Source organism: Dipodomys merriami, unplaced genomic scaffold (genome assembly GCF_024711535.1).
Source record: "Dipodomys merriami isolate MVZ:Mamm:240054 unplaced genomic scaffold, mDipMer1.0.p SCAF_55, whole genome shotgun sequence".
Taxonomy (NCBI): domain Eukaryota; kingdom Metazoa; phylum Chordata; class Mammalia; order Rodentia; family Heteromyidae; genus Dipodomys; species Dipodomys merriami.
This window is the reverse complement of record NW_027206124.1, coordinates 4,237,221-4,263,345: the sequence shown is the minus strand read 5'-3', so window position 1 is coordinate 4,263,345 and position 26,125 is coordinate 4,237,221. Positions and strand designations below refer to the sequence as shown.

Sequence of the window (26,125 nt, the reverse complement as noted above, 5' to 3'; positions counted from 1 at the left end):
AAAAAAAAAGATCTGAGGGTTGTGGTTCAAAGCTAGGGACTCTTATCTCCAGTAAACTACAAAAAAAGTCAGAGGGCTGGGAAGGTGGCTCAGTGGTAGAGCGCTTGCCTCACATGCGTAAGGCCCTGGGTTCAATTTCTTAGCACCATATAAGCAGAAAAAAAAAAACAGAAGTTGCACTGTGGCTCAAGTGGTAGGGCACTAGCCTTAAGCTGAAGGACAGTGCCCAGGCCCAGGGTTCAGCCCTCACACGGACAAAAAACAAACAGAAGTGGAGCTGTGGCTCAAGTGACAAGGCACCATTCTTTAGCAAAAAGCTAAAAGACAACACCCAGGCCTTGAATTTAAGCCCCAGTATGACACACATGCACATGAAAGGAAGGAAAGAAGACAGGGAGGAAGGGGAAAGAAAAGGAAAGGGGAAAGAAGGCCAGAGCAGAAGGACTGAGAATTTAAGGCCTTGTCTCAAAACAGTTTGTGTGCTTCTAAGATCGAGTCTCTTTTGTCCTCGTGTTCTTTTTCTTTCTCTTTTCTTTCTCATGCTGCTTCTACAGTTTGAACTCAGGGTCCAGGTGCTGCCCTATAGCTTTGTTACTCAAGGCTAGCTCTCTCCCCGCACGGCTCCTCACCTGGTTTTTTGTGGTAACTTACAGATAAGAGTCTCCGGAGTTTGGGGCCCAAGCTGGCTTTGAACTGCAGTGTTCAGATCTCAGCCTCTTGAGTAGCTGGGATTACAGGCGTGTGCCACCACACCAGCCCCCAGTGAGACTGAGTTTCTGCACCTGGAACTAGAATGCCTGGCCTGCCCTGCAGAGGCCTTGTGTCAGGGGCCGACCTGGGAGTCTTCCCCTGTGTCTGGAAAAGTCCATCCACTCCACTGGTCTCGCCCCTCAGCCAGCCTCAGTCTCTCTGAGCTAAAGCCTACAGGCTAAGGATGCAGGCTCAGAGCTGGAAAGGGTGAAGCAGGTTGTTGAGTGCTGGCTGGCACCTGTGAGCTGTGACTTGTGCTTTTGTGGCTCTGTGTCTCCTTGGCCACCAGTGGGGAAGTGTGGCCCGCTGGGGAGCTGGGGGGGGGCCTCCCGCCACGCCCTGCATCCCCCCTTACCTTTCCCACAGATCCTGGCAGCAGCTCTGACGGAGTGCCACCGGAAGTCCAGCGCCCAAGGCAAGCCGCTGGCCCTGAAGGTCTTCGTGGCTGGCAGGAACCGTCTGGAGAACGATGGTGCCACTGCATTGGCGGAAGCCTTTGGTGTAAGTCTATTTTTTTCTACCCTGACTGCTAAGCACAGAGGCAGACGGTGCGGCGCAGGCCACTTGTCCTGGGTGTGAATCCCAGCGCCTCCCCTCAGCTCAGAGACCCAAGGCTAGCCTCCTGCCCTCTTGAGGCCTGGTACCTTGTCCTGTAGTGGCCAGATCTCCTGTGAGCAGGTGGTGTGGGGTTTACCCCCTGGGACGTAGCACTCAGACAGGGCAGGCGCCCGGACAGTGAGACCCACCACCGCTGTGCTGCGTTTATGTTTAGTCCACAGGGCGGAGACGAAGCGCACACAGCTGCCCAGGGGCCGTCTGCAGCCGTCTTTTTTTTTTTTCCCCCCTGGCCTGGTGCTTGAACTCGGGGCCTGGGCAATGTCCTGAGCTTTGCTCAAGGCTAGCACTCTACCGCTTGAGCTATAGCCACTTCTGGCTTTTTGTGGTGGTTTATTGGAGATAAAAGTCTCACGGATTTCTTGCCCCAACTGGCTTTGAACCACGATCCTCAGATCTCAGCCTCCTGAGTAGCGAGGGTGACAGGCGGGGCCTTCGGCACCCGGCACCTGCAGCTTTCATTAACCATGTCCTTGCTCTTGTCTGTTCTCTCTCTCCCTCCTGATGTTCAGTGCTCAGAATGCAGCTGGTACCCTGGTGTAAGCTCCATGTAAACACAAAACCTGCCCTTCACAGTGGTGGGAGCTTGGAGCTCCGTCCCCAGCTGTTCACACTGTGTGTGTGTGTGTGTGTGTGTGTGTGTGTGTGTGTGTGTGTGTGTGTGTGTGTGTGTGTGTGTGTGTGTGTGTGTGTGTGTGTGTGTGTGTGTGTGTGTGTGTGTGTGGTGTACCGGTGCTGGCCAGAAGTGGTGTGTGTGTGTGTGTGTGTGTGTGTGTGTGTGTGTGTGTGTGTGTGTGTGTGTGTGTGTGTTGTGTTGTGTTGTGTTGTGTACCGGTGCTGGCCAGAAGTGGTTTAAAAACAAAAAATCAGCCGGGCGCTGGTGGCTCACGCCTGTAATCCTAGCTACTCAGGAGGCTGAGATCTGAGGATCGCGGTTCAAAGCCAGCCCGGGCAGGAGAGACGGTGAGACTCCTATCTCCAATAAACCACCAAAAAAGCGGAAGTGGTGCTGTAGCTCAAGTGGTAGAGCGCTCACCTTGAGCTGAAGAGCTGAGGGACAGCGCCCAGGCCCAGAGTTCAAGCCCCACGACCGACAAAAAAAATAAAATAAAATAAAAACAAAAAATCAAGTGGTAGAGCAGTAGTCTTAAGCAAAAGAAAACCCAAACAACAAAAAAAATCAGGGACAGTGGTACACACCTGTAATTCTAGCTACTCAGAAGGCTGAGATCTAAGGATCACAGTTCAATGAGACCCTTTTTTTTCTCTCTCTTTTTGCCAGTCCTGGGGCTTGAACTCAGAGCCGGGACAGTGTCCTTGAGCTTCTTTTGCTCAAAGCTATCACTCTACCACTTGAGCCACAATGCCACTTCCAGCTTTTTCTGTGTATGTATTTTTTTTTTGTCGGTCGTGGGGCTTGAACTCTGGGCCTTAGCACTGTCCCTCCGCTCTTCAGCTCAGCTCTCTACCACTTGAGCTACAGCGCCACTTCTTTTTCTGTGTATGTGGTACTGAGGAATCAAACCCAGGGCTTCATGCATGCTAGGCAAGCACTCTACCACTGAGCCACCTTCCCAGCCCCCTAGACTCTTCTCTCCCTCCAGTTAACCTTCCGAAAACTGGAAATGGCACTGTGGCTCAAGTTATAGCATCCTAGCCTCGAGCCGAAAAGCTCAGGGACAGCGTCCAGGCCCTGAGGTTGAGCCCCATGACTGACCAACAGAAAGGAAGAAAAGCAAATGAAGGTTTTGACTTTTCTCCTGAGACCCCAGCATGCTCCAGGCCAGTGCAGGTGGCCATCTGTGCCAGTGCGTGCGGCTTTCCTGCCCGCTGGACACCACTTAGTGCCTGCCTCCCGCCCCTTCCTTGTGTCCTTGCAGATTATTGGGACTCTGGAGGAGGTCCACATGCCACAGAATGGGATCAACCACCCTGGCGTCACAGCGCTGGCCCAGGCCTTCGCCATTAACCCCCTGCTGCGGGTCATCAACCTGAATGACAACACCTTCACTGAGAAAGGCGCAGTGGCCATGGCTGAGGTAAGGCCACGCTGGAGGGCTGGACTGGCTCAGCACCAGGGCGGGGCTGTGATGCCCCGCCTCCTCACCCCCAGCTCATTTGCATGCATCCACAGGGTCTCAGCTCCCCAGTGTCTGTCCCTGCAGCCTCCTGCTCCCCGGTGGCTGCCTGGGGGCTGCAGCCAGCCTTCTCAGTTTTGAGACTTTCTCCTGTGAGTCAGAAGAGGCAAGGAAGGGTTGTAGGCAATGGAGTGATCTGTTGGGTTTATGCTTCAGGAAGAATTCTGGCCAGAACATGGGGCACAAGGTGGTGATGATTCAGCCAGGGGCCCAGGAAGGGCGTGACAAGAGCTGATGAGATGTAGAGGTGACACGGGACACAGAAAACAGTGTGTGGGCGTCCCTGATGACATGGCTAGGGCTGCGTGCTGAGGCCCCACCAGCCTCTGCCCTTGCTTCCACACAGACCCTGAAGACCTTGAGGCAGGTGGAGGTGATCAATTTCGGGGACTGCCTGGTGCGCTCCAAGGGCGCCGTGGCCATTGCAGACGCCGTCCGCGGGGGCCTGCCGAAGCTGAAGGTGAGCGGTGGTTCTGACTGGAGCTGCTCTCCCGTGTGCAGGCCTCCTGCTTGTGGAGGGAGGACCTGGCAGCGGAGGGTCTGGTCTGCAGGCAGGTGAGCCTGGATAGTTCCAGCACCTCTACTTGAATGATATTTGCGTCTGTCTCTTCACCCCTTTGAGCCAGTTTCTTCATGGTAAAAACAGGAGGCGTGTAGCCGGGCGCAGGTGGCTCTCACCTGTCATCCTAGCTACTCTGGAAGCTGAGATCTGAGGATCGTGGTTCAAAGCCAGCCACAACAGGAAAGTCTGTGAGACTCTTATCTCCAATAAACCACTCAGAAAACCAGAAGTGGTGCTGTGGCTCAAGTGGTAGAGCTCTCGCCTTCAGCTGAAGAGCTGAGGGACAGCGCCCAGGCCCAAAGTTCAAGACCCAAGAAAAACAGGAGTGGTGGTGTCTACCATTAGTTACTGTAAAGTTTTCTGTAAGTCCAGGGCCTTGAACTGAGCGCCTCACATTCTCGGTTAGCTTATTGTCTCATAGCTGGTGCTTGGGCCATGTCTCCATTTCTGGCTTTTTGCTGGCTAATTAGAGATGAGAATCTCAGACTTGTCTGCCTGAGCTGACTTTGAATGCAATCCTCGGATCTCAGCCTCCTGAGTAGCTAGGATGACAGGCGTGAGCCACCAATGCCCGGCCCTGGTATTGTTTTGATGGTTGGTGGCCTACCTTTCTGCCCACACCTACCTCCCGTGGGACAGCCAGGTCTTCCCTCCCTCCACCCTGTCCTTCCGCTCTCAGGAGCTGAACCTGTCCTTCTGTGAGATCAAGAGAGATGCGGCCTTGGCCGTGGCTGAGGCTGTGGCGGACAAGACGGAGCTGGAGAAGCTGGATCTCAATGGTAGGTGGGGGGGGGTGTCTCAGCCCCCCCCCCCCCCGCCCTGCCCACCCCACCCAACTCCACCCTCACCGCCCTCCTCCCTGGAACAGGCAACGCCCTGGGAGAAGAGGGCTGCGAGCAGCTTCAGGAGGTCCTGGATGGCTTCAACATGACCAAAGTGCTGGCTTCCCTCAGGTAAGGAGCGCCGCCGCGCCTGTCTCTCCTCCCTCTCGCCCAGAGTCTGAGGGTTGAGCTCAGGGTCTTTCAGGTTTGTGTGGAAGCGAAGGTCAGAGGCCCAGCAGCCCTGGTGATGTTAGCAGTGACGTCCTGAGTCAGCTCCACACTCCCCCTTCCTGGGCCCCTGGCTAAGTCACCACCACCTGTGTCCCTTGTTCTGGCCAGAATTCTGAAGCATAAATCAAACACATCACTCCATTGCTTACAACCCTCCCTGGCTCCTTGACTCACAGGAGAAAGCCTCAAGCACGAGAAGGCCCCAATGTGTCATCTTCCTTTCTTGCTCTCCATCACTCCTGGAACCTGTTAGAACCCAGATTATATACAACCAGGACCAATGAGGCAGGGACCCATCTCAAGTCCCTGGGCCTTCCATATTGCTCTGTCTTCCTGTAACACTTAAGACACCTGTGCCAAGTGCTAGGGTGAAAAGGCTGAGACAGCAAGATAGAAATGAGCCAGGCGCAGGTGGCTCACGCCTGTCATCCTAGCTACTCAGGAGGCTGAAATCTGAGGATCACAGTTCAAAGTCAGCCTGGCAGGAATTAGATATTAGAGACTCTTATCTCCAGTGAACACCAGAAAACCAGAAGTAGTGCTGTGGCTTAAGTGGTAGAGCGGTGGCTTTCAGCTAAAGAGCTCAGGGACAGCGCCCAGGCCCAGAGTTCCAGACCCATAACGGACAAAAAAAGTGTGTGTGTGTGTGCACGTGTGTATGCGGGGCAGGAAAGCTGGTGTGAGGTCTGATCCTGACATAGGAAACAGCAGGTCTGGAGGGTGGGGGTGGGGCCTGACCTGCCAGGGGACAGGTTTGTGTTGTTCTCCAGAGACTGACTAGAAAGGAAGAGGTAGTGGGAACTGCGGGGTGTGCCCTGTGGGTGGAGCTGGGCCGGGCCCTTGTGGAGGCCTGGGGCTCCGTGGGTCCACGCCTCCAGTGCGCACAGTGAAGAGCAAAGGGACTGGCTTTCCTCCAGGCAGGAGTCCTCCGCCTCCTCCTTCCACACACAGCTCTCCTGTGACGTGAGCTTGCGTGGCTCCGCCGTGGACAGCTCAGCCTGCCACTTCCCCCAGATCCTTTCTTCCACATCCACGGGGATCTGGGGCTTGTTTGGGACAGGGTCCATTCCGCAGCGTGGCCTCCCTGGACAATGAGAGAATGAGTGATGTGCTCCCTGCTGATCCTCGTGCTCCCTCGGGGCAGGCCCCCCCTTCCCCTCGTCCCTCTGAGCTAGCCTGGGCCACGTGGCAGGGAGGGTCTCACAGAGCCCGCTCCTCTCCGCAGTGATGATGAGGGCGAGGATGATGAGGAAGACGACGAGGAGGAGGGAGAAGAGGACGAGGAAGAAGAGGAGGAGGAGGAAGAGGACGAAGAGGAGGAAGAGGATGAGGAAGAAGCACAGCAGGAAGGGCGAGGAGAGGAGTCAGCCACACCACGGAAGATTCTGGACCCCAACAGTGGGGTGAGTTCTCTTTTGTTTTGTATTTTGTCAGTCATGGGGCTTGAACTCAGGGCCTGGGCGCTGTCCCTGAGTTCTTTTTGCTCAAGGCTAGTGCTCTCCACTTTGAACCACAGCTCTATTTCTATGTTTCCTGGAGATGCGTTTCTCACCAACTTTCTTACCGGGCTGGGTTCAAAGTGCAATCCTCAGATCTCAACCTCCTGGGTAGCTAGGATTACAGGCATGAGCCACTGGTGCCCGGCTTGTTTATTCACTTTTGTAATGCAACTGTACATAGGTACATAGTATGTATATAGGCAAAATTGTAAGGTCTGGAGGTATGGTTCAGTGATCAGAGTGCTTGCTTACTAGTAATTAGGCCCAGAATTTTAAACTCTCAGTAGTGGAAGAAAAAAAAATAACAGCCTGGTGCTGGTGGCTTACTCCTGTAATGCTAGCTACTCAGGAGGCTGAGATCTGAGGATCACGATTTGAAGCCAAGAAGAGCCTCTGAGGCTCATCAGTGACCTACTCGGATGCTGTGGCTCAAGTGGTAGAGCACTAGCCTTGAGCAGAGGAGTCAGGGACAGTGCCCAGCCCAGTTCTGAACTGGCCATGACTGTGACAGATTGATTTGGTGTTCCCCGATTCATCCGTCATCCAAGATCCTAAAGAAAGCTCTCAGAACGCTCCACTCACGTTGCTTTGGGCTTCTCTGGTCTGCAAAGCTGGAAAGCAAGGCACTTCTCAGCTGTGGGTGTTTCCTTGCTGCTTGCAGGCACCCACACTGTACTGCGGTTCCTCATGGAGTCTGTTTAGCCCCCATGTATGCCATCACTGCGGCATTGTGTGGCATGATGAAGAGCACCTTGAAGTCCTGGGGAGGGGCTTACCCTGCACCCCCAAGGCTCCAGGGCCAGGAGTCAGCACCAGCATCTGTAGACACCCCCCTCCTTTGGGGGCTGCACTTAGCAGGGAGTGATTTTTATTTGTAATTTTTTTCTGGTTGGTCTTGGGGCTGGAACCCTGGACCTGGGCATGACTGTCCCTCAGCTCTTCCGCTCAAGGCGAGCGCTCTACCACTTGAACCACAGGGCCATTTCCAGTTTTCTGGTGGTTTAGGGGAGATAAGAGTCTCATGGACTCCTGCACCGGCTGGCTTTGAGCCATGATCCTCAGAGCTCTGCCTCTTGGGTAGCTAGGATTCCAGGCGTGAGCCCTCAGTGCCCGGCTGGGAGTGAGGGGAGGGTGGAAGAAGGGTCCTTAGAACGGCTGTGTGTGTTGTTCAGGAGCCGGCCCCCGTGCTGTCCTCGCCACCCCCCACAGACGTGCCCACCTTCCTGGCATTCCCCTCCCCGGAGAAACTGCTGCGCCTCGGGCCCAAGGGCTCCGTGCTGATAGCCCAGCAGGTAAGGCTGCCTCGACCACCCCCGGCCCTGCGCATGTTGCCCCAGCAAAGGGCTGAGTCTCGAGCCCCCCGGATGCCGTCAGCCAGGGGCCTGAGCTGCCCCGGCCTTTGAGAGCGGGGGAAGCGCTGGGTTGGTTTGCACTCGGCCTCAGAGCTGCCAGGCACTCTTACCTGTGCAGCCACGCTTCCAGCCGGGGTTTTTTGAGAGTTTTTTGTGGGGGGAGGCGAGAGGCGCCGGCAGTTCTGGGGTTTGAACTCAGGAGCCTCAAGCTTGCTAGGCAGGGCCAAGCCTGCAGCCAGCCCTTTCAGCTTCTATCATTTTTGAGTGGGGTTTTGCATGGATGCCAGGCTGCATGACGATCCTCTCATTTCTGTTTTCCTCACAGCTGACTTGATAGACACTGCCACTGCACCATCTTTTTTTTTTTTCTTTTTTGTTGGTCATGGGGCTTGAACGCTGGCCTGGGTGCTGTCCCTGAGCTCTTCGGCTCATAGCAGAAGGCTCTGGCTGTCATAATCTAACGCTTATTCACTCATTCCACCTGCTGTGGGCAACTCCAGCCAGACACGGAGCCTGCCGTGAGCAGAGAACTGGCCCTAGCTACCCACGTCCCATACTCTGCCAAGACCTCTCCTCCCCAGTCTCCCCCATGTGTTTGAGCCCCGGGGCTCTGGTTCTTGTTACCAGCTGCTGTCTCTGTGTTGTTAGACTGACACATCGGACCCTGAGAAGGTGGTGTCTGCCTTCCTGAAGGTGGCATCCGTGTTCAAGGATGAAGCTTCTGTGAGGGCCGCCGTGCACGATGCAGTAGGTAATGCAGGCGCTGTGGGGGCTGGGCGGCTCATCCCCCAGTGCCTGGCGCCGCAGATGACGCTGTGTGGAGCCACTGCGAGCCCCCAGTGGTTCCATCGACTGGTTTTTGCCATGGAATAGCCTGTGTGCTGTCAGTTTCCAGCTGGGGAAACAGATCTCTCCCAAAGCCACGTAGCTATATGTTGTTAGAGCTCATCCTAGGAGCAATCAGTGTAGGGCTTGCCTGTCTAGAAGGCCATAACAAGGTCCCGTGTTCAAGTCATGACCCATCCTATCAGGAGGTTTGGGCTGAGCCCTTGGGGGTCAACACATCGCTCATGAGGCTTCCTTCATTGGCACCACCCTCTCCTTTCCCATTCTGTGACATAAAGATGGCCAGGCAGGAGGCTCTAGAACCATCTTTGGGAGGCTGAGGAGCATCTGTGGAAATAAGAAGCCTGCATTCTTCCCTCTCCTTTTTTTTTTTTTCTATTGTTGTAAGGCCTGAATTTCTTTTTTTATCATTTTTGTCGGTCATAGGGCTTGAACTCAGGGCCTGGGCGTTATCCCTGAACCTTTTCACTCTGCCACTTTGAGCTACAGCACTATTTCTGGCTTTCTGATGGTTAATTGGAGATGTGTCTCATAGACTGTCCTGCCTAGGCTGGTTTTGAGCCATGATCCTCAGATCTCAGCCTCCTGAGTAGCTAGGATTACAGGCGTGAGCCATCAGCACCCAGCTGAAGCCTGAATTCTTTTCCACAGAATAGCAAATAGGCTGGCACAATCCCAACTGGTCCCTTTAATTCTCTCTCTTTCCTTCTCTTTCCCTCTCTCACACACAATGGGGCTCTCCATCACACATTGGGCTGTCCCCACTGTATGAGGTACATACTGTGGGCCTTTCACCACACCCATTTTAGCCTGTGATGCAAGGTGGGGACAGTGAGCCCTTCCCCCTTCGCAGCTGGCAGTTGTCCCTTAATCTAGTATCTGTGTCATCTCCACCGTCCCTCCCCACCTCTTGCTAGGGCAAGATGGCAGGAAGACGAGGCTAAGCCTGTGTGCATGAGGTGTGTGGGTGCCCTGGGCTTGAGCCTATCCACGCACACCGCTGCACTTGCTTCTCCCTTGCAGATGCGCTCATGAAGAAGGCATTCAGCTGCTCATCCTTCAACTCCAACACCTTCCTCACCAGGCTCCTGGTCCACATGGGTCTACTCAAGGTGAGGCTGGGAGCGCAGGGGCCCACGTGGGGAAGCCGCGTCTTCATGACAGGCCTCCACCACATGGCTTTGTCAGAGTTGGTGGGGATCCAGGGCTGTGCAGGTCACACAGGAGATTGCCCACCCTTTCTGTGTTCTTGCAGAGTGAAGATAAGATCAAGGCCATTCCCAATCTCTATGGCCCCCTGATGGCGCTGAATCACATGGTGCAGCAGGATTATTTCCCCAAGGCCCTTGCACCCCTGCTGCTGGCATTTGTGACCAAGTGAGAAGAGTCTTATTATGTGTGTGTGTGAGTGCGCGCGCGCGCGTGTGGGGGTGCACATGCAGGTGTGTGTGCCAGTATTGGGGCTTGCACCCAGGGTTTAGCTTTTTTGCTCAAGGCTAGCGTTCTACCACTTGAGCCACAACTCCACTTTGGCTTTTGATGGTGAATTAGAGATAATAGTCACATAGTCTTTCCTGCCCTGGCTGGTTTTGAACAGTGATCCTCAGATGTCAGCCTCCAGAATAACAAAAATTATCTCCCTTGTAGAATGCCTGAAAACCAGAACAATGAGTCTGACCCAGAAATGCCCCCATTCCAGCTGGCGGTGGGACTCCAGGGCCGGGGATGTTTGCCCCCCTCACTCGCCTGTCTCCCCCACAGGCCCAATGGCGCCCTGGAAACCTGCTCCTTTGCCCGCCACAATCTGCTACAGACACTGTACAAGGTCTAGACTCCACACGAGCCTCTTCTCATCCCTCAGCCTGCACCTGTGACTGGAGAGACACTGGAGGAACTGAGCCGCAGCCACACCCCCTGGGACAGGCTCCGCCCAGAGGCAGGGAGGGCGTTCGTCTGGTGTGTGGTGTGTGTTGGATGGGTGCGTGGCCAGGTGTGTGCTTCCTGTCGGGATTGGGGGGGGTTCAGTACTCCCTGCTGGACTGGCTCTGCTCCCCAGAGGGGTGCTGGCCCCCAGACGAAAGGGCTGCAAGCCGCTTTGCCATTAAACTCACCGCCATCCAAGGATGCTCTGCTGACAACTTGCTTCAGGCCTGAGGCCCTGGTGGCTGTCCCTGCCTCCCTGCTCCACTCCTGGGCTGCAGTAAAACAGCTGCCCGGGTCCTGTGCCTGCCTTTGTGTCGTGGTTGGCTCTTTCACATCCAGCCTGGGCCTGCAGCCACTGCCTTCGTCACCAAACCAATCATGCCTGCTGTGCTGGCCCCTGGGACTGAGAAGAGACTGCTGGGGGGACTGGAAGGCTGTCGGCAGTGGTCAAATCCCTGGCCACCTCATGGACCAGAAGAGAGGCTGGGAGAGTGGGGGAGAGGGGCTGACCCCATGACATGGTCCTGGAATAGGGCTGCGCAGGCCCTGGTGTCCAGCGGGGCCCCAGCCTTAGGGGTGCCTCGCTGGCTCGGATCTGTTCCCCAGCCTGGGGAAGGACGGCAGGTCCTCAGGACAGCACGGTATCTCTGCTCCTCAAAGACCCTTTGTGTTGGGGGAGAGATGGGATCGGGGCTGGGCGAGGGCCACGCTGTGGCCTCCCTTGTGGCCATGACCACCTCATGCTTTCCTCTGTGCTGTGTCTGGGCTGTGCCTGGGAGCTTTTGAATAAAGTCGTGTGGTAGCTGTGGTGGCCAAGAGCCTTCTTTCACCTAAAGGGCTACCTTATTGTGTCTCAGCACATACCGGCCCCCACCTGCCTGAGGGCAGCAGCCCTATGGCATGAGCTGGTGTATGGGCAGCCCCACCCCCGGTCTCCCCCACTTCTAGCTGAGTTGTCAGGAGAGGCAGTGAGGGGCAGCTGACGGGTTGGTGGAGGTGCTGAGGAGGTGCCAGCCCTGCTGCCCGCATCTCGCCTCTTATCTAACCTCTGGGCTCTGCTCCTCTAGTAGGTCTCTGAATGCTTTCCAGACTCGGTTCACAGAACTCGTGAGCTTTACAAGCAGCAGCCCCTGGATCTGCTGGGGTCAGGTCTCAAAAACCCAAGAACCTGGGCTGGGAAGGTGGCTTAGTGGTAGAGTGCTGGCCTAGCATGCATGAAGCCCTGGGTTCCGTTCTTCATTATCACATGCACAAAAAGCCAAAACTGTGAGGCTCAGGGACAGAGCCCAGGCCCTGAGTTCAAGCCCCACAACCAACCAAAAAAACCACATAGGTTTAAACACAAACAGAAAAGAAAGGGTTAACCATTCTTAGCTCCTTACCTTATCCCTTAAGGCAGCCTTATGAACAAGCAGTTGCTCAAGTTGCCTAGTATTGTTTTAGAACAGGATCTAATTGTGCAGCCCAGTCTGGCCTAGAGTTTGTCTTCTCTACATCAGCCTCCCAAATGCTGGGGTTGCAGCTGAGCACCACCATGCCAGTCCCATTAGATGTTTTTCAGAAATTAGGCAACAGGCTTGGTAACTATACTGAGCCTGCCCCGGACACCATGGAGCCTAGAGAATCCCAAGGTCTGCTGAGCCACAGGCTGGCTCTTAGGGGCCCTGCCCTGCTGGCCAGCCGGAGGATTGAGGCCTGGGCTGTGCTGCTGGGTCTGTAGTGGTCAGGAGGCCCTGGAAAGCCAGCCACTGCTCCCACCCCTGCCCACAGCCTGGGGAAGCCCCAGCGCCCGGGGCTGCTGACAATGCTTTCCATTCAGCCTTGTCCTTGCTGCCAGGCCTGTGGGCCAAGGAGGGGCTCTCGCCGGAGCCCGGGCAGGGACCGGCGCTGGCTTTTCCCTTGTGCTGTGCCTCCGGACAGTGCTGGCAGTTCCCAGGAGCATGGAGGGGTAAGTCTTCGGGTCCCAAGGGTGCAAAGGAGCTGTGGATCCACTGATGGCCACAGAACAGGGAAGCCTTCTCTGCCTCGGGCTGGTGGCAGGGACTTTGTTTCCTGAACCAGGGACTGTCCAAGATCTCCCCCAGGGGTGGGTCCCGGGACTTGCTCCGGTGGATTGAGGCCTTGCAGCAGAGATCCGAACTGGTCTTTGGATCCCGGATTCCTGTCCTTTCAGGGCTCTGTCTGGTGAGCCCTCTCGCTGCTCCGATATGAGCACAGACTCGAGAAGGCCATTCGGCTCTGGGGGCAGGAGGGCCCCCAGGATCCAAAAGACATTGAGAAGTAGGTAGTGGCGATCTAGGGAGCAGCAATGGGGGAGGTTTGGAAGACGAATAGCCCAGGCATGGAGGAAGGCTGCTCGGAGGCCTTGTGGGATACAAGCTGAGAACAGGAGGAAAACCTGGGCAAGTTAGATGACCCCGGTAGTGAGGAGAGGACTCAGCGTGTGCAGCAGCAGCAGAGCCGGCATGTGCTCGGGAAGGATTCAGCTGAATCACGAGTGTGGGTTTTTGGTAGGATTGAAGGAGACGGGAAGGTTTGCAGCTGAAGATGTCAGGGTCCTATCTGTGTTCTAAAAATTCTTGTGGGCTGGGAAGGTGGCTCAGTGGTAGAGCGCTTGCCTTGCATGCTTGATGCCCTGAGTTCGATTTCCTCAGCACCACATAAGCAGAAAAAAAAAAAAAGCCGGAAGTGGCGCTGTGGCTCAAGTGGTAGAGTGCTAGCCTTGAGCTGAAGAGCTGAGGGACAGCGCCCAGGCCCAGAGTTCAGGCCCCACGACCGGACCCAAAAATAAATAAAAATTCATTGTGGTTGCTGGGTGATGAGAGGAACATAAAGGAGGCCAGGAGAGAGCCATGGTGGCAGTGGTGTCCCTAAGGCACGGGCAGTGGCTGTAGTTGTGACATGAAGGGGGTGGATGATGGGCAGGTGGGTGGGGAGATGGACAGATGGACATCTTGCTCAGGGTGCAGTCTGAAAGCCAAACCTCAGTCTCCTATCCCAGTCCATGTCAGCGTATGGCACTGAATTGAAGGGGAGATAGAAAGTATTAGCCAGGCGCTAATGGCTCATGCCTGTAATCCTAGCTACTCAGGAGGCTGAGATCTGAGGATCACGGTTCAAAGCCAGCCCGGGCAGGAAAGTCTGTAAGACTCTTAACCTCCAATGAACCACCAGAGAACTGGAAGTGGTGCTGTGGCTCAAGTGGTAGAGTGCTGGCCTTGAGCTGAAGAGCTCAGGGCCAGAGTTCAAGCCCCATGACCAACAAGCAAGAAAGTAAACAGGAGGTCTGGGCTGCTTACCTGCCATGTAAGTGTTAGTGTTGCTCTGAACAGCCAGTGAGTCCACTCAGAATCACACACACCACACCCCCGAGGCTGCCAGTGTTGCTTGAAATCTGGGCTAAGCCTCCTGTTACCAACTTAAGTTAGGGGCTTTCTGCTAGGGGAGAGCTGGCCCTGCAGCGAAGGACTGGACCAGGGATGGTGCTTGGAAGCCCAAAGTCATCCTCACATCCAGTCAGTCCTCATCAACAGAGTCAGAAGGACTCATCAGGCTAATTTTCTGAGCTTCCATTTCCTCCCATATAAATCAGAGTTGATAACAGGAGTGCAAGGGTGAGGGACCTGGGCCAGCCAGGACTCTTTACTGTCCTGGACCCAAAGGTAGAATCTGGGCCGGGAGCCGCACTGCAGCTGGGGCTTAGTTGAGGATCCTGCTCCAGTGAATCCACACCTTCTTCCCTCTCCAGGCCTCAGAGCTCCACCCAAGGTCCCTTGGTGCTGCTGGTGCTGCTGCTAAGCCCAGCTTGGCACACGGCCGTTCACCGCTGCCCACAGACCTGCATCTGTGACAACTCCAGGAGGCACGTTGCCTGCCGGCGCCAGAACCTCACGGAAGTGCCCAGTACCATCCCTGAGGTCAGCAGGGCAGTAGCCTGGGCACAGGCTGGCATGGAGGCAAAGGAGCTTGCAAGAGCCTGGTCTGGCCAGGGGCTAGTAGCTCTTGCCTGTAATTCTGCCACTTAGGAAGCTGAGAGCTAAGGCAGAAAAGTCTAAGAGACTATTAACCACCAAAAAGCCAGAAGCAGAGCTCTTGCTCAAGTGGTAGGACACTAGCCTTGAGCAAATAAAGCTCAAGGACAGCTCAGTTCAAGCCCCAGGATAGAGCCCGATCTGACTGAGAGAGCTCTACAAATTCCGTCTTCACATCTGTAAAACGGGAAGCATAATCAGTAATGGCGGATAACCCACAATCCCTGTGTGACTGAAATATCGGTTACCTATAGGCAAATGAGTTCTTACAGGCCCTGTGGCCCAACTGGGGCTGCGCAGGGTAGGGTGCAGTCTCTGCCTCCTATGGAGTCATGAGCTAGAGGGAGGGGAGAAGGAATGACAGGATGTGGAGGGGGGGACTCATCCCAGGGCTGGGGTGCTTGGCGCTGGGGCGCCAGGCTTTGGGGAGGAGCAGGACAGCGCTGTGCCAATCTGCCATGTGTCCCTCCCGCCCCCAGCTGACCCAGAGGCTGGACCTCCAGGGCAACATGCTGAAGGTGATTCCTCCAGCTGCCTTCCAGGACCTGCCTCACCTCACGCACCTGGACCTGCGGCACTGCGGGGTGGAGCTGGTGGCCGAAGGCGCCTTCCGAGGCCTGGGCCGCCTGCTCCTCCTCAACCTGGCCTCCAACCGCCTGAGCTCGCTGCCCCAGGAAGCCCTGGACGGGCTGGGCTCGCTGAGGCGGCTGGAGCTGGAGGGAAACCTGCTGGAGGAGCTGCGGCCGGGGACGTTCGGGGCCCTGGGCTCGCTGGCCACGCTCAACCTGGCCCACAACGCCCTGGTCTACCTGCCCGCCATGGCCTTCCAGGGGCTGCTGCGCATGCGCTGGCTGCGGCTGTCGCACAACGCGCTGAGCGTGCTGGCGCCCGAGGCCCTGGCCGGCCTGCCCGCCCTGCGCCGCCTCGGCCTGCACCACAACGAGCTGCAGGCGCTGCCCGGGGCCGCCCTGTCCCAGGCCCGCAGCCTGGCTCGGCTAGAGCTGGGCCACAACCCGCTCACCTACACGGGCGAGGAGGACGGGCTGGCCCTGCCCGGCCTGCGGGAGCTGAGGTTGGATCACGGGGCCCTGCAGGCGCTGGGGCCCCGGGCCTTCGCCCACTGCCCGCGCCTGCACACCCTGGACCTCCGAGGGAACCAGCTGGACACGCTGCCCCCGCTGCAGGGCCCGGGCCAGCTGCGCCGCCTGCGGCTGCAGGGCAACCCGCTGTGGTGCGGCTGCCAGGCGCGGCCGCTGCTGGAGTGGCTGGCGCGCGCTCGCGTGCGCGCGGACGGCGCGTGCCGCGGGCCCCGGCGGCTGCGGGCCGAGGCCCTGGACGCCCTGCGGCCCTCGGACCTGCGCTGCCCGGGAGAGGCGGCGTGGGAGGCCGCGGAGGACGACGAGGACGAGGACCTGGCGGCGGCACCCCGAGGCCCCCCGCGCCCCCCGACGCAGGAGGAGGCCTCCTCCGCCACGCCGTGCCCCGACGTCTGCGCATGTGCCTCCGAGTCCCGCCACGCCGGCTGCGCGGGCCGCGGGCTGCGCGCCGTGCCCCGAGGCTTCCCCGACGGCACTGAGCTCCTGGACCTGCGGCGGAACCACTTCCCCTCGGTGCCCCGCGCCGCCTTCCCGGGCCTGCACCACCTGCTGTCGCTGCACCTGCAGCACTGCAGCGTTGCCGAGCTGCAGGCCGGGGCTTTGGCGGGCCTCGATCGCCTGCTCTACCTCTACCTCTCCGACAACCAGCTCTCGGGGCTTAGCGCGGCGGCCCTCGAAGGGGCCCCCCGCCTCGGCTACCTGTACTTGGAGCGCAATCGCTTCCAGCAGGTGCCAGGGGCTGCCCTGAGCGCCCTGCCCAGCCTCTTCTCCCTGCACCTGCAGGACAACGTGGTGGACCGCCTCGCCCCTGGAGACCTGGCTGCGGCTCGAGCCCTGCGCTGGCTCCACCTGAGTGGAAATCGCATCACCCACGTGGCTCCTGGGGCGCTAGGGCCGGCTCGGGAGCTGGAGAAGCTGTATCTCGATGGGAACCAGCTGCGAGAGGTGCCCACTCGGGCCTTGGAGGGGCTGCCTGCCCTCCTGGAGCTGCAGCTGTCAGGGAACCCACTCAGGGCCCTGCAAGATGGCGCCTTCGAGCCTCTGGGCAGGTCCCTGCAGCACCTCTTTCTGAACAGCAGTGGCCTGGAGCAGGTGGGCGCTGGGTGGGTGGCAGGGAGCTAAACATAAAGCCATCGGAGGCATGCCAGGTTTTAGGCTGTGTATGGAAATCCCGAGATAAAGCACACACTTTTCTTGCCTTTAGAGGGCACGGGTGTGGACGACAGAGCAGGTGGAATCCAGAGCCACACAGTGAAGGGCAGCCGGGAAGGAGGGGAGGCCCTGTTGGGGCATGGGAGAGGGAGGGGGGAGTTTATTTGGGCCTGAGCAGCAACCAACTGCTGAGAGCGCCCAAGGGAATCTGTAGAGGTGGAGTTCAGACAGAGCAGGAAAAAAACGATGAACTGGGCATTGGGTGTCTTGGAGATGAGAGCAGCCTGGGTTTTGACCCCAGCATTGCCCTTCCTGCCTGGGCCACTTCAGACTCCTCACCTTGTCCTCTTCTGCTAGGGGAGATGGAGCTCTCTCTCTCTCTCTCAGACCTGGCCCAGCCAGCCTGTCAGAAGCTCACGCCAGGCCCTGAACTTCCTTGCAGATATCTCCAAGGGCCTTCTCCGGCCTGGGTCCAGGGCTTCAGAGCCTGTACCTGCAGAAGAACCAACTTCGAGTCCTGCCTGCCCTGCCCAATCTCAGCCAGCTGGAGCTCATTGACCTTAGCGGAAATCCCCTCCATTGCGACTGCCAGCTGCTCCCCCTGCACAGGTAGACACCCCTGAGCTCCAGCCAAAATCACCCACTGCTGTCAGCAAGGACCCACCATCTCCCTGGGGGCCCATGTTGCTATCCCATTGACCAGCATGGGAGCCAGGCATGAACGAGTTCCCGCCAGGTCAGTTGCCTTCCTGGGGTGGACTTCTCTGAGTCCCCTCTCTTTTTCTTTTTTCTTTTTTTGGCAGCACTGGGCTTGAACTCAGGGCCTGGGCACTGTCCCTGAGCTGCTTTTGCTCAAGGCTAGCACCCTACTGCTTGAGCCACGGCACCACTTCCAGCTTTTTCTTGTTTGTGTGCTACTAAGGAAACAAACTCAGGGCTTCATCCATGCGAGACAAGCATGCTACCACAAATCCACATTCCCAGCCATCCTTGAGTTTTGTTTATTTATTTGCTCAAGGCTGCTGCTGTGCACTTGAGTTACAGTTCTACTTCCAGCACTTTTACTGATTAATTGGCAATAAGAGCCTCACAAATTTTCCTGCCCAGGCTGGCTTCAAATTGTGATCCTCAGATTCCAGCCTCCTCAGAAGCCAGGATTATAGGCATTAGCCACTGGTATCCTGCTTCTCTGGGCCTTGATTTCTTCATTTATAAAGAATATTTGCCTGCCTAATAGGCTGAGTCCTAAGAAATTTTGCAGATATTTTCAATAATTTCATAAGAAAGCAATATGAGCTGGGCACTGATGGTTTACGCCTATAATCCTAGCTTCTCAGGAGGCTGAGCTATTTTTTTTTGTTGGGGGGGTTCCAATCATGGGGCCTGAATTCTGGGCCTGGGCACTGTCCCTCTGCTCTTCAGCTCAAGGCTAGCACTCTACCACTTGAGTCACAGCGCCACTTCTGGCTTTTTTTTTTCTGCTTATGTGGTGCTGAGGAATCGAATCCAGGGCCTCAAGCATGCCAGGCAAGTGCTCTACCACTGAGCTACCTTCCCAGCCTGAGGCTGAGATTTGAGGATCATGGTTCAAAGCCAGCCCAGTCAGGAAAGCCCATGAGACTCTTTTTTTTTTTTTTTTTTTGTCAGTTGTAGGGCTTGAACTCTGGGCCTGAGTGCTGTCCCTCAGTTTTTCAGCTTAAGGCTAGCACACTACCACTTGAACTACAGCGCCACTTCTGGTTTTCTGGTGGTTTATTGGAGATAAGAGTTTCACAGACTTTCCTGCCCGGGTTGGCTTTGAACCTCGATCCTCAGATCTCAGCCTCCCTAGTAGCTAGGATTACAGGTGTGAGCCACCAGCGCCCGGCTGAGAGACTCTTTTTTTTTTTTTGGGGTCCGGTCGTGAGGCCTGAACTCTGGGCCTGGGCGCTGTCCCTCAGCTCTTCAGCTCAAGGCTAGCACTCTACCACTTGAGCCACAGCACCACTTCCAGCTTTTTTCTTTTTGTTTATGTGGGGCTGAGGAATCAAACCCAGGGCCACAAGCATGCAAGGCAAGTGCTCTACCACTGAGCCACCTTCCCAGCCCCGGGCTGTGAGACTCTTATCTCCAATTAACTACCAGAAAGCTGGAAGTAGTGCTGTAGCTCAAGTGGTAGAGTGCTCAACATGAGCTGAAAAGCTCAGGGACAGCGCCCAGGCCCGACCAAAAAAAAAGAAAGAAAGCAAACAAGCAATATGAACTCTGGAGTCAGGCAGACCTGGATGCAGACTTTACCAAGTAAAGTTACATAGCTCTTGGTGCCTTTCTCTGAAAAGGGAGAATGATTGTATCTTCCTGTGACTGGAAGAATGCAGTTTATTTTATTTATTTATTTTTTTTTTGGGTCTGGTCGTGGGGCTTTAACTCTGGGCCTGGGCGCTGTCCCTCAGCTCTTCAGCTCAAGGATAGCGCTCTACCACTTGAGCCACTGCACCACTTTCGGCTTTTTTCTTTTTGTTTATGTGGTGCTGAGGAATCGAACCTAGGGCCTCAGGCATGCAAGGTAAGCGCCCTACCACTGAGCCACCTTCCCAGCCCCTGGAAGAATGCAGTTTAGAGTTAGCACATATAACTGGTGTGAGAAGGTGGAACGTGGTAAGACCCCTGTAATTGTTACTTCGCTCATCTCCTCCTTACGGAGAGGGTGCTGAGGTGTGAGGTGACATGATGGGCCATAGTTGTTAGGCCACCACGTCAAGATCCTCTGCCCCACTGCCCGTAGCCCCTATCCTGCCCCTCAAGTTCTCATTCACCTATCCCCCAGTGGGTTCCCCAAGTTCTGTTTCCTCCTCAGGTGGCTCACTGGGCTGAACCTGCGGGTAGGGGCTACTTGTGCTGCTCCACCCAGTGTTCGCGGCCAGAGGGTGAAGGCTGCAGCCGCTGTCTTCGAAGCCTGCCCAGGCTGGACTGCCAGGAAGGCCAAGCGGACACCAGCCTCCAGATCCAGTGCCAGGAGAACCGGCATCAAGAGAAGACACTGAAGTGCAGACAAGGTTAGCCCTGTGGGGAGTGGGCCAGCTCCCAAAGTCTCCAGGGAGCAGAACTTTCTTTTTTCTTTTTGTCCATTGTGAGCTTGAACTCTGGCCCTGGGCACTGTCCCTCAGCTCTTCAGCTCAAGGCTAGCGCTCTACCACTTGAGCCACTTGAACCACCAGTTTTCTGGTGGTTAATTGGAGATGAGTCTCATGAGGACTTTCCAGCCCAGGCAGAGGATCATCCTGTCTCTGCCTCTGGTGGTAAAAGGTAGCATAATCCCAGCATACCTTCTTCACGAGTTTTGTGCCTCTTTGTATCAGCTTCCTTCTATTCCTTTTTTTTTTTTTTTTTGTCGGTTGTGGGACTTGAACTCTGGGCCTGAGCGCTGTCCTTCAGCTCTTCAGCTCAAGGTGAACACTCTACCATTTGAGCCACAGTGGCACTTCCGGTTTTGTAGTGGTTTATTGGAGGTAAGAGTCACGGAGTTTCCTACCCGGGCTGCCTTTGAACTGAGATCCTCAGATCTCAGCCTCCTGAGTAGCTAGGATTACAGGTGTGAGACACCAGTACCTGGCTTCCTTCTATTTCCATCTGCAGATTTCCTGTTTCACAGACACGAGCTGCATTGAAGTAGGGTCTGACCACATAACCTTACTTCCTCACCTCTGTGAAGCCCCTATTTTCAAATGAGGTCAGATTCCAAGTTAACTGGGGGATTGTGATTCCAACATATATTTTAGGCGAAACACAAGTCAAAACCATAACTGTTCTTTGTGCAGGTAGTCTGGGTGTGAGGAAGGAACCCCTAAAAAGACCCCAGTCTGCCTGGCACCAGTGGCTCTTGCCTGTAATCCTAGCTACTCAGGAGGCTGAGAGCTGAAGATCATGGTTCCAAGGTGCCGTGGGCAGAAAGGTCCCTGTGAAACACTTATCTCCAATTAATCACTCAAAAACCAGAGTGGAGCTGTGGCTCAAGTGATAGAACGCTAGCCTTGAGCACAAAGAGGCTCAGGGACAGTGCCTAGGCCCTGAGTTCAGGACTTACAACTGACCAAGAAAAAAAAAAAAATCCCAGGGCTGGGAAGGTGGCTCAGTGGTAGAGCACTTGCCTAGCATGCCTGAGGCCCTGGGTTCGATTCCTCAGCACCACATAAGCAAAAAGAAAAAAAGCTGGATGTGGTGCTGTGGCTCAAGTGGTAGAGCGCTAGCCTTGAGCTGAAGAGCTGAGGGACAGCGCCCAGGCCCAGAGTTCAGGCCCCACGACCGGACCCCCCCAAAAAAAAATCCCACGCTGCAGATGAACAAATCCTGCTTTAGAAGCTAGAACTGGCACTAATGGTGACAGAGGCAATACCAGCTCAGCGCTCACCGGCACCAGCTTCCTGCCAGGTATTACAGCAGTCCGCAGCTGGGTGAGCCTCTCTGCATCACCCCAGGCCTTGAGTGAAAAAGCTCAGGGACAGCCCTGAGTTCAGGCCCCATGACCAAAAAGAAAAAGATCTCCCAGGGCCACGGTGAAGGTGGACATACAACCTTGGATGCAGTCTGCGTCCGGTGCAGGAGTCGTTACACATGGCTGTTGTCCTGCTCCCCTTCCCTCAAGCACAAATCCAGTTTGGGTGGCTAAATGGCTGAGGCACAAGGCGGCTCTCTGCTGTGCTGGGCGTTGGCTGGGTTTGTATCAGTCACTGCAGGGCCTCGGATAGAGCAAGTGCCCAGTGTGGAAGACCGTTAGGATCTCAACCAGCGGTGCGGCCGTTGAGACACAGTGACCTTTGGTCTCCCCCTAAGGGCAAGCTGAAGTACAAAGTTCACTCTGAGCCTTGAGATCAATGCCTGCAGCTGTAACCAATTAAATTTAAGTTGGGTGAGGACAAGCATGTGGGAGGCTCTGGCAGGGCAAGAGGCTGGAGGCCAGCGTGGGTTACACAGTGAGACCGTAGTCTCAACAAAACACCTGACCTGTAGGCACCAGTAATGGTTTCTTAACCAGTACGCTCTGTTCTAATACTCATCATGCTTTGTGCCAGGTCTGAAGTGGGTACCAAGGACATAAGACCTGGGCCCCACCCTCATAGCTTTGGGGAGGGGAATTATGGAAGCCAAAGGACAGTATAGTATAGGACAGGGCACTCAAGTAGTGAGAAGTGACAATCTTTATTGCTGTGCCTTCTGTAGTTAACTCACGTCAGAATGCATTCTACAAGGCACCCAACTCTGACAGATTGGACTTTAACAGGAAGGGACCGTCTCATACAAGGAGACTGGGAGCCAGGAAGGGCCACAATGGCTTCTGAGCATGGGATTTTGTGCAGGCTTCTTACCTTCTACCTTCAAGAAGAAACAAAAGCCCAATAACACACACATACACACAGACATACACACACACACCAGTTTTTCCAGAAGCGTCCATCAGAACCATCCCTTCACTGCTACTGAAGCTGAGGCAGTGGGTTCTTCAGCGGGGAGTAGAACACATCCCCAGCCACCTCCTGTCCAGGATCCTGGTCTGGAGGCTGCGGCCGCAAGTCTCAGACTGGTGTGTGCACAGAAGGAAGGGAAAGGCATAGTCTCTGGGAACTGGGACTCGGCTAGCTCCCGTAGTCTTCCATCGCTGAATGGATTACATTTTGAGGAACTCTGGCTGTCAATGGTCCCTTTCTAGGCTGGGTTTGTAGCCTGGGTGTAGAGTGTGGGGGCCAGATGCCTAGAACCTTCTGCAGAGGAGGCTAACACACTGTCCCAAATATCCAGGCTGGGAGGGCTGGATACCTGCGTCTCGTCTCAGGGCCAGCTGCACCCGGAGAAAGCGTGGTCAGCACGTGTTGGTGATTAGCGACCAGCAGCCCGATGCACGAGCTGCCTGCACGAGGGCTTGAGGGGCTAAGGCTGCAGCGGGCTCTACCCTGGTTTCCCGGAAGTTACGGGAGAGACGGACGGTCAGTGTATCAAGGGAGACTGAGGAAAGTAGCTGACATGGAACTTCTAGAGAGCAGGGGGAGAGGAAAATGAGGTGCTAAGGGGACCTGGACAGTAAGGAAACGTGAGCGGGGCAGCGAACCTGTTCCGCTTTCCACTCACCTCACCCAAGAAAGCTCGGTGGAAAAGCAGGAAACTCCTGCCACCATGTTGGCCAGACCCTGGATGAAGGCCATACCTAACCTACCTAGGCTAACCATCAGGTCTAATTCAAGCAGGTTAGATTCAGCTGGGGACCCTCGCGGCACATGGCTGAGCTACATACAACGGCAGCAAGCAGCCTGGCCTAGTCCATCACACCGTCTGCCAGGACCCCCCGGGCCTTTAGGGAACAGGAGTCTGCCCACACCAACAGAGAAAGATGGCCACTGCCCGGTCACCCAAACCCCCAAACCCTCTGTCCTAACCACTGCCTCATTCCCCACTGCCGCAGGGGACCAGGCCCTGAGGAGAGCGGGGCAGGCAGAGGCTGCTCCCAGGCTTCCCTGGGGTTGGCGGAGGGACCTTGCTCAGAGCAACTCTGTCCCCAAGAACCTGCTCCCGCCCCCAGAATGCTCAGGCCGCATTGACTGGACGCCTGGACGCTGCATCCTGAGCAGAGCCAGGCACGGGCCACCACGCTGGGCATCTGCTTGGACACGCACACAGCAGATCCCATACCATCTGGTCTCAGCCGGGTGTAGAGGGTGTGGCAGAGAGAGGGTGCGGCCAGGGTGACCGCTGTGGGGGGCTCAGGCTGCAGGAGGACCGCTTGGAGCGGGGTGGGGCCCCGGGCAGCGCGGTCACGAGCTGGCAGAGGCAGGTCCTTTAGCACGTGTGGCCTCCACACACCACACAGGCTCTGGGACCAGACTCGAGGGTGTGTGGGGTGGCAGCAGGGAGACGGGCCCGGTCCGCTTCCAGCAAGGGGCCAGGCTGGTGGTGGAGCTCAGCCGTCGGTCTCCTGCTTGATGCTCTTGACGGGGACAGGAAGCTCAGGGTCCGAAGCCTTGTCAGGCGAGGCTGCGTCTACGTGCTCCTCCTTCACACACACCGTGATGACTGCAGGGAGGGGCAGGACAGCAGGGAGTGAGTGTGGGGACCAGGGACAGGGTGGGGGTCCAGGAACGAGGCAAAGGTGCCGGATTCCTACGACGGGACCCTCAGGAGGTGGCAGAGCTAGGAGGCCACCTCTGCCCTCCCTCCCAGGCAGCAGCAAAGAGAGATCGGGATGCGGTGTAGCCCGGCCAGCCAGGCTGGGCAGACACCCGCTGGAGGAGGACTCCACTCCGTTCAGAGCTGGAGGGGACGTGTTTTGGTTGTTGTTGTTTTTTGTCAGTCCTGGGGCTTGAACTCAGGGCCTGGATACTGTCCCTGAGCTGCTTTTTGCTGAAGGCTAGCGCTCTACCACTTGAGCCACGGCGCCGCATCCGGCCTTTTCTGGTAATGTGGTCCTGAGGAATCATGCTAGGCAAGCTCTCTGCCACTAAGCCCCACTCTCAGCCCCGGGGAAGGGTTTCATGGGACTCTCCAGGCTCATGGGTTCAAGGATTGCTTGGCGCCCAGAAAATGCCCTTCCAATTTGACCCTCTTCTTTTGTGCCCAGGAGGGGAAGGAGACAGCCTCGGAGCGTGGAGCAGGGGGCCTGTCTCAGCCCAGCATGGCGGCGCTTACTGTCGTCGGGAACGGCCTGTGACGAGATCGCGCCTGCGGCCTGCAGCTCGTCATCCAACAGGGGCTTCTTGGAGCCCTGTCTGAGGGGCCGGGGCTTGGTCTGTAGAATTCTTTTTCCTTTGAATAAAAATGGATTCAAACCAGCATTAGAACTGGATCTGACCCAACAAGGGCTGCTGTCACCCACAGGGACACAGCAGAGGGGAGCGGGAGTCTGGACAGAGAGCCTCCACCCCACCCGCTGTGCGCCCCAGCTCAGGACGGGAATCCCACAGGAAGTCCCAAACCCCACCTTTCCCTAAGCTGAGGAGCAGGGTCACTGTGGTTAGATTTCCCTTCTGCTCTCTGATTGGCTCCCCCACTCTGGAGGGTATCTGGACTCCCACAACACACGCTGTCCCCTCACATGATCTTAACCTTGCTCTGCCCGGAGACCCAGCCCCTGCCCGCCCCGCCCCGCCCCGCCCCATCTCACGACGTCCTCTGTTCCACATGCTGCAGGCCACAGCGGCCGCCTGGTCATCACAGGCTTCACCTGGGCAGCTTGGGCACCTTGCCCTGTCTCTCTCCACCCTGCCAACCCAGAGCACCACACTGGCCTCAGGATCTATCTGCTCAGGATGCACCCCAAAACCAGGTGGAGTCTTGAGAGCTGGCTATGTGGCCACCTACAGGAAAGAAGAGGTCTCTACGCCATAACCTTAGTCAGAGGAGGTGGCTGCACCCTTTCCCTCTCAGTCTCTCGTCCTTTCTCCTCAGCATCCTCAACACTGGCAGGGCTTGAATGCCCTATTTACACGTTCTGGGTCCCCAAAGACAGGATGAAAGGCGCAAGGGGCCAAAGGACAAGGAGGGGGGAGGGGCCCCAGAGCCAGGCGTCTGCGGGCCGCGCCCCGGCTCCTGGGGCCTCACTTACTTTTCTTCCCAAGCTGCTTCTTCTTCTTCTTCGTAGCCTCTTTGGCTTTCAGAGGGGTGGATGGTTCTACAGTGGAGAGACAAGGATAAGAGGAAGGAGAGGAAGCCGGGCCCTGGTGGTTCACGCCTGTAATCCTAGCTACTCAGGAGGCTGAGATCTGAGGATCTCGGTTCAAAGCCAGCCCAGGCAGGAAAGACCGTGAGACTCCTATCTCCAATAAACCACCAGAAAACCAGAAGTGGCGCTGTAGCTCAAGTGGTAGAGCACTCGCCTTGAGCTGAAGAGCTGAGGGACAGCGCCCAGGCCCAGAGTTCAAGCCCCACAACCGACAAAAAAAAAAAAGAGGAAGGAGAGTTCTAGGTCACAGGCACACACCGAGAGCCCTGCCTGCACACACAGGAGAAGCTCGAGTGGGAAGTAAGAACACAGGGTGTGGGGGGCTGAGGGAGGGCCTGGGCGGCTCACCTGGGTGCTCAGGGGCTCGGGCATATGACAGGGTGGGCAAAATGAAGGAAGGTGCTCTGCAGGCCAGAGGGAGAGGG

General features: G+C 56.5%; 3 protein-coding genes across 4 annotated transcripts in view; 2 read left to right on the top strand and 1 right to left on the bottom strand.

Annotated features, from left to right (window-relative positions):
* Rangap1 (Ran GTPase activating protein 1) overlaps positions 1-11,545 on the top strand; it is a 28,339-nt gene extending 16,794 nt beyond the window's left edge. For both annotated transcript variants that reach the window (XM_069999625.1, XM_069999624.1), the window contains exons 6-16: positions 1,117-1,251; positions 3,246-3,404; positions 3,850-3,963; positions 4,745-4,844; positions 4,934-5,018; positions 6,343-6,520; positions 7,789-7,908; positions 8,617-8,719; positions 9,838-9,926; positions 10,070-10,191; positions 10,576-11,545. In XM_069999625.1, coding sequence (XP_069855726.1) covers positions 1,117-1,251; positions 3,246-3,404; positions 3,850-3,963; positions 4,745-4,844; positions 4,934-5,018; positions 6,343-6,520; positions 7,789-7,908; positions 8,617-8,719; positions 9,838-9,926; positions 10,070-10,191; positions 10,576-10,645 — 1,275 coding nt within the window. In that variant the 3' untranslated portion in view covers positions 10,646-11,545. The remainder of the gene's footprint in view (positions 1-1,116; positions 1,252-3,245; positions 3,405-3,849; positions 3,964-4,744; positions 4,845-4,933; positions 5,019-6,342; positions 6,521-7,788; positions 7,909-8,616; positions 8,720-9,837; positions 9,927-10,069; positions 10,192-10,575) is intronic.
* Positions 11,546-12,624: 1,079 nt separating this feature from the next.
* On the top strand, positions 12,625-24,747 carry Chadl (chondroadherin like). Its single transcript, XM_069999622.1, has 6 exons — positions 12,625-12,685; positions 14,486-14,654; positions 15,248-16,957; positions 17,460-17,626; positions 19,854-20,052; positions 24,600-24,747. The coding sequence occupies exons 1-5, from the start codon at positions 12,678-12,680 to the stop codon at positions 20,038-20,040; spliced, it is 2,241 nt and encodes a 746-aa protein (XP_069855723.1). The 5' UTR covers positions 12,625-12,677; the 3' UTR covers positions 20,041-20,052; positions 24,600-24,747.
* The window catches only part of L3mbtl2 (L3MBTL histone methyl-lysine binding protein 2), a 22,528-nt gene continuing 18,576 nt past the window's right edge, over positions 22,174-26,125 (bottom strand). The window contains exons 15-17 of the mRNA XM_069999623.1: positions 25,584-25,649; positions 24,668-24,784; positions 22,174-24,055 (exon numbers count right to left, since the gene is read on the bottom strand). Of these exons, the coding sequence (XP_069855724.1) occupies positions 23,943-24,055; positions 24,668-24,784; positions 25,584-25,649 (296 nt within the window). The 3' untranslated portion in view covers positions 22,174-23,942. The remainder of the gene's footprint in view (positions 24,056-24,667; positions 24,785-25,583; positions 25,650-26,125) is intronic.

Excerpts from the sequence above, each read along its gene's own strand:
- Chadl (XM_069999622.1), top strand. Across the intron at positions 16,958-17,459 it reads ACAGCAGTGGCCTGGAGCAG|ATATCTCCAAGGGCCTTCTC; the intron begins GTGGGCGCTGGG and ends ACTTCCTTGCAG. Across the intron at positions 17,627-19,853 it reads CAGCTGCTCCCCCTGCACAG|GTGGCTCACTGGGCTGAACC; the intron begins GTAGACACCCCT and ends TTTCCTCCTCAG.